Genomic DNA, 7,091 nt, shown 5'->3' with positions numbered 1-7,091 from the left:
TTTACTATAAACTGTATATGCAGTAAGAACTGTTTATCGTGGGGATGGAGATCAATGGTTAAGAGCTCAGCTTACTTTTGCAGGGGACCCATGTTCAGTTCTTAGTACCCACATGGTAGTTAACAACTGTCTGTAACTCCAGTTTGAGGGAATCTGATACCTTCTCCTGACTTCTGTGGGCATTGTGTGACGTGGGTGCACTTACACACATGCAGACAAAACACTAATACTCATAAAAATAAATAAAATATTTTTTTTAAAAAAGAACACTATACACCTAATGATGAAGAGAGAAAACCACTGGCCTTTGAGTAGAGGAGACATATCAATGGTGGAAATTTGAATTAAAAAAAAAAAAGATTTTTGTGTATGTGTACCAGGTGTATACAGGTGCATGAAAGGCTGGAAGGTGTCAGAGTTCCCAGGCTGGAGTTAAAGGCAGTTGCAAGCTGCTTAAAGTGGATGCTGGGAACTGAACTTGGATCCTCTGAAAGAGCAGCAAACACTCTTAACTGCTGAGCCCATTTCTCCAGCCCCAAATTTGGATTGTTTTAAGAACCACATTAAAAATACTAATAGAAGCTCAGGAAAGGCAGGTAAAAAATACTTGAATGTGTTGTCCAGATGCAAACCAATGGGACCCAAGCCAGTTCATCTGAAGAGTAAGGGTATCAACAGAAATTCAACACGAACTGTTAAGACATGACATCACTAACTCAACTGGCCAATTAGCCACTGCTATTCATAGTTTAGAATAGTCTAAATTTTTCTGTTTTTTTGGTAAGTGACTTCTGGAATGACAAATCAGCTATCAGACAGCTGTTCTGACACAGCTTCATTCTAACACTTTCCAACCAACCCATTATCTTTTCTACTTCTACTAATTCAAAGACTGTTAACAGTTGAATTAAATGATTAGTATATGCATGTTTGATGTTTATAAGCTAGTTTGTTACCGATAGTTCAATGCCATATACATGAACTGGCTTTGCCCCTCTGATATAGCTTTATAGGTAGGTCATTGATCCATCTTCTCTCTTTTTGTAGACTTGATTTAATGCCTTTCAAATCCAAAAATATATGCATGTTTTAAAACATATTCATTACAAATTTTCTATGATGTGGTTTATAAACATAAATGAGCCAAGTACCTGTTAACAAAAAAGTGAAACTACTCCAATACTGTATGAGAAACTAGCCTGTTGGACTTTAAGCTGCTATGAAATAATTAAAAACTAATCCTGAGTTTATATATTTTCACAGATTTTGACTGTGGAATTATAAGATGTTAGTTCCTACTTTTGGAGAGTACTTGACTTTTTAAGTTTACTAATTAATTTTGGTGGTACAAGGGGATCAAATTTAGGGCTTTGCACATGCTGGGCAAGTGCTCTATCACTGAGGCGTATCTCCAACCAGTACTTGACTTTTTAAAGAGTAAATTCACAAAGAATTCATTACATAGAATATAGCACACAAAAATCTTAGTGTGATACATTTTATATGGGAGAGGACACTAGAAACGTAAGAGACACCCATCCATGGGAGAGTGTACCCATCAGCAGTGTTATTCTACCAAGTGAAAGGTAGGCTTTCTGTCAAAATTGAAGAGAAAAAAAAAAGTTTCTCTCTAAAAATGACATTTGAATGAATGAAAATATAGAAAAGCCTAACTACAGGAATGACTCAACCCAAGGGTTAATATCAGGCAGGGTAGATTATTATATTTAAGCTTTGAAAATAAAAATGACAGACTGCGTAACACCTTCTGTGAAGTAAGCAGGGGATGGTTTTACATGTCATCTGTCAAAACAGAGTTCCAAGTACATTTTCCAGAGAGGAGAGCCGACCCATTAATAAACTAGCCAGCTGAGTGGGCAAAGAAACACTGAGGGTGGATGCAGTCATCTCATGCAGCAATATTCCACAGTCCTCCCTTCCTGTATTTATGCTCACACAGTAAGCTCCTTAAAAGATTTAGTTTTCCATAGAGCAGAAATCCTGAAGGGGGTACTACTGGTAGTCTAATAAAGATAAACTTCAATTTCAGGATTGTAGCTTAGAATGCAGGCTATTTTATATCCACATATATATCTGAAAAGCCTATGGAGACTAGCAGGTAGTATAGTATCTTGGTTGAGAACCACTACTGCAGTTACTACATTATTATATTACTTTTAATGAAAAATCAATATACTGGTGTTCTGATTTAAATACCTTCATGCAAACAACCGTGGAGTTATAAATTGATAGGCCAGCTAATGAAAGCCATGCTGTAATGCTGAGCCTGGGGTATGGCTCTTCTAAAGCCCTGCTTGGAAGGCCATAGGCCTTCCTCAAACAAGGGCCCTGAGCTAACTGTGCATATTTTAAAATGTAATAGTAAGGTTATTTTCTAATTTTCAAGTAAATTTCTGTAGTATGTCCTTCCAAAAACTGTTTTCAAAATATGGTTATCCTCCCAGTCAGCATCTTACCTCATAGCATTCACAGTAGTTTTTAAGACATCCTGATCGCTTGCAATTACACCCTTTGCTGTGCCGTCGATCTGATTCTCCTTCCTTTCCTTTCCCTATCTTCGGCTTAAAGGCTTCTGGATTTCTGTCAAGGCATGCCTTTCAGAATAGAACAAATACAAACAGGTTAAATCAAAGATTAAATTTAAATACTGCAAAGGTGAAGAATTAGTATTTGTCTTTGTAAAACAATGAGTTCTTTAAAATAGGTAAAACTGGAGATTTCTGCCAGTTAAATAAAAAAAAATCACCTTTATTGCTTTCTGTCTTTCATTTTCGTGCTCCAAATTGTTGTAACAATTGGTACAATTGCAGTTGTTGCAAAATTCACCATTTGCAAAGCAATCACAATACCTGAAAGATAAGACGTCATTGTTAAATAAAACTAGCAATTACCCGATTATATATCATGTATATTCTACATATGTGTATATTTAGAAATGTAACCAGAGTTATCTAGATACAGAGTTAACAATACATACAGAGGGTCAATCACATATGAAGACTCAAAATCTTAATAAATAAGATCAAACTTACCAATATTGAAGCTATAACTATGTCTCATGGTGCTAGGCCCTATTGCAATGACTCAGTATGGCAGACTCTAAAATTATGTTGTATTTGCTTACAATATATTTCTTTGTTGTTTTTCAAAAAGGGCCTCACACTGTAGTCCAGGATAGCCTGGAACTCACTACAATAGCCCAGGATGACCTTGAACAAGGCAATCCTCCTGCCTAAATCTCTTCAGCACTGGGGTTATAGGTATGAGCCACCATGCCCAACTTACTTTCTTCTGAACCAACTGAAGAATATTTTTATGCTCTGTGTATTCAACCATTTGCATGTATGCTTATTTAAATTGCTTAGATTTAAGAAAATTGATCTATTAGGAATTTTCATTTTTGTTTATTTATATTTATTTGTTTATTATTTATTTATTGACAGGGTCTCATGTAGCCTAGGCTTGCCTCAAACTCATTTCAGTTTTTGATTTTTTTTAATCCCACAGAGTATCCCTAGTCCAGCCTGTCTGAGACTCATGTAGACTAGCCTGGCCTCAACCTCATAGAGATCCACCTGCATCTGCCTCCCGAGGGCTGGAATTAAAGGCAGTTGAACTCATTCTGTAGCTGAGGATGACCTTAAACTCATGATCCTCTTGATTCCATCTTCAAGTGCTAGGATTGAAGAATATTTTTTATGCTGCTCTATGTGTTTAACCATTTGCATGTATGCTTATTTAAATTGCTTAGATGTAGTAAAACCGGTCTGTTAGGAATCTTCATTCATTCACTCACTCACTCACTCACTCACTCACTCACTCACTCACTCACTCGCTGACAGGGTCTCATGTAGCCTAGGCTTTCCTTGAACTCATTTTGAGGCTGAGGATGACCTTAAACTCATGATCCTCTTGATTCTATCTTCAAGTGCTAGGATTATGGTACATGCTACCATACCCAGCTTTGTTTTATTTAAAAAAATTTGAGACAAGGCCTCACTATGTAGCCCAGGCTGGCCTGAAATCAGATTTGCCTACCTCTGCTTCCTGAGTGCTAAGATTAAAGATGTATGACACCATGCCCAGCTAGTTTCATTTATTTTCAAAAGCATTTCCAATTATATCAAGTTAGCAAATAATAATAAAACTACTCACAATTTCAAGCACAGCGATTTTGTGCAGTTACAGGGCTTTCTGGGCCGACTGGCAGACTCTGATGGGATTATGCTATCCAGATACACAAAAACAGATACACAATTCAACCAATTAATTATTTCAAACTAGAAAAGTCTTCAATCTATAAATTCTCCTTAAATAAAACTTTAACAAATGCATATGTCTCTAACAACTTTACTAGGTTGTTCTATTTACATAAAAAAGTTATGGACAAGTGCTAAAGAATACTCTAAGATACTCTTCCCTCTGAGATAGCAAAAGTGGAAAATTGCTAAAAATTCTTAGAGTTTAATCACAGTAAGTGGTAGGGAGAAATGTGTGAAGAAAGGGGCAGTGGGAAGGGACCAGCTTGTTCTGACTCTGCACTGCTCACAAGCTCAGGGAAAGGCAGTACAGATTAACAGATTAACAGAACAATGACAAAAAGCCAAATCCATACACGCACACAGTCAATACCATTTAAATATTCAGAATAAGAGAGAAAAACGGAACAACAAATATGGCAACTTGGTAAAGGACACTAGGGTGTTGTTCACTGATTATTTCTATAACTTGTCTATTTGAAGTATTCCAAAATAAAGAGCATTTGGGGCTGGAGAGATGGTTCAGCGATTAAGAACACCACTCTTGCAGAGGACCCAGGTTCAATTCTCAGCACCCACATGGTGGCTAGCAACCATTTGTAACTCCAGTTCCAAGGGATCTGATGCTGTCTTCTGACTTCCTCGGGCATTGCACAACATACATGCAGACAATACACTCATATACATAAAATAAAATAAAATAAATAAATAAATAAAGAGCACTTTAGACAGATAAACAGGTTTAAGAAAAAAAATCAAATGAGATATATTTGAATAAATCTATTTAGTGCTATATTTAAGTTGACTTAATAATTTAACTTACATATTTTCAAAATACTCACCCATTGAATGGAAGCCTTGCCTGTGTCTGGGTACCAGATGTTCCAGTAAAGTTAGAGTTGCTTGCTATAGACACGTATGAAGACTGCTGTAGCTACAGGTAAAGAAAGGTCAGTTTATAGAATTTGCAGAAATTCTCAGTACTCTCAGATACAATGAGAAGGCAGTATGTCTACTAACACAGGAAAAACAATGGAGAACTTCATATAAACCATAAGGAGTGCTTCCAAAGATCTAAACCAATACTAGACATGAAGATAGCACTGTTTTTTTACAGTAGCATATGCTCCAAATATAAAAATTACTTCATAGACGAATATGTCAGAATTATAGGAAATTCTAGGTGAATATCCTGCAATATCAAAATAACCTCTATTGACTAGAAAAATCAATGTGTCCACTTGTAAGTACAATTGGGACTGTATTTACCACATTACAAATCACAGAAATGAGACCGTCCATGCACAGTTGAGTTTCTATTCAACACTGATTTCTAAGCATAAAACCTTAAAAAAAAAATGGGCTAAAGAGATGGGTCAGCGGTTAAGAGGACTCTCTGCTTTTGCAGAGGACCTGAATTCAGTTCCCAGCACCCATATTACAGCTAATTAACAATCCTGTGACATGGGTACACTTACATACATACAGGGAAAACACTCATACACATAAAATAAAAATAAAGAAAAAATTAAAAAATATATCATTTTTATTTTATGTGTGTGAGTGTATTGCCTGCATGTATGTGAGTGCATCCATGTCGTGTAATGCCGCGGAGGTCAGAAGAGGGCTTCAGATTCCCCTGGAATTGGAGTTAAGGATGATTTGTAGCCACCATGTGGGTGCTGGGAATAGAACCTGGGTCCTCTGCAAGAGCAGTCAGTGCTCTTAACCACTAAGCCATCTCAACAGCCCCAGAAAAGTTTTGTTTTTTTTTTTGGTCTTTTTGAGACAGGGTCTCCCTGTAGCCCCAGCTGTCCTGGAACTCACTATGTAGACCAGGCTGGCCTTGAACTCACAGAGATCCACCTGCCTCTGCCTCCCCAGTGCTGGGATTAAAGGCGTGTGCCACCACGCCTGGCCAGAAAAGTTTTTTGAGCTTAAAAAAAAAAAAAAAATCAAATTAATGGTCGGGCATGGTGATGCATGCCTGTAGTCCCAGCACTTGGGAGGTAGAGGCAGGGGGGTCTTTGAGTTTAATGCTTCCTGAGTGCTAGGATTAAAGGTGTGCGCCCCCCCCCCCTGCCAACAGTCATTATTTTAAAAAAAAAAAAAAAAAAAAAAAAAATCAGTAGCCACCCAATATATGCTAAATACTAAAGAACATGTGTGGGCTTCTATTCCTTCTCTTACAATTTGAATTCATCAATTCAACAGTTTGGAACATGGTGCTTATTTGCTTGAGCCTTAAAAGAAAAACTGCCATTGCTTCATGGAAACAGCATTCCCCACCTAACTTAGCCACAAGGTAATACATGGCTTCCATTCTAAGGATGGCCTGATAGTAAGAACAGACCACTAATGTATACCATCTTAGGGGCTGGGGAAATGGCTCAGTAGGGAAACTATTTCCCATCCAAGAGTGAGGATTGGAATTTGAATTCCCAGCACCCATTTAATGCCGGGCAGGTGTGGTGACCTATCCATAATCCCAGTACATAGAAGCTGGAGATAGGGGATTCCAGGAGGAAGTTGGCTAGACAAGCTAAATTGGAAAGTTCTGGGCCTAAGTCAGAGACCTTGCTAAAATATATAAAGTAGAAAGGAAGATGTCCAGTGTCAACCTCTGGTCTCCACATGTGTACATGCTCACCTGTAAAAGTATGTCCCCCAACACATGTACACACACACATATATATAAATCACACACACACACACACACACACACACACACACACACACTCAAAGATATGCTACCAGAAATTTGCCAGAAAATTGTGGCTCACGCCTACAATCCCAGCATTTTGCAGGCTG

The 7,091-nt window shown here is 37.7% G+C and overlaps 1 protein-coding gene across 4 annotated transcripts in view; it reads right to left on the bottom strand.

The window, feature by feature from the left end:
* Nucleotides 1-7,091, bottom strand: part of Lin54 (lin-54 DREAM MuvB core complex component) — a 75,381-nt gene that overhangs the window by 4,931 nt on the left and 63,359 nt on the right. For all 4 annotated transcript variants that reach the window (XM_008846855.2, XM_017801612.2, XM_008846856.2 and 1 more), the window contains exons 8-11: nt 5,123-5,214; nt 4,177-4,248; nt 2,768-2,870; nt 2,478-2,615 (exon numbers count right to left, since the gene is read on the bottom strand). In XM_008846855.2, coding sequence (XP_008845077.1) covers nt 2,478-2,615; nt 2,768-2,870; nt 4,177-4,248; nt 5,123-5,214 — 405 coding nt within the window. The remainder of the gene's footprint in view (nt 1-2,477; nt 2,616-2,767; nt 2,871-4,176; nt 4,249-5,122; nt 5,215-7,091) is intronic.

This window comes from Nannospalax galili, unplaced genomic scaffold (genome assembly GCF_000622305.1).
Source record: "Nannospalax galili isolate Female #2095 unplaced genomic scaffold, S.galili_v1.0 scaffold763, whole genome shotgun sequence".
Lineage (NCBI taxonomy): Eukaryota > Metazoa > Chordata > Mammalia > Rodentia > Spalacidae > Nannospalax > Nannospalax galili.
Note: the sequence above shows the minus strand (reverse complement) of the source record. Positions and strands in the feature narration are given on the sequence as shown.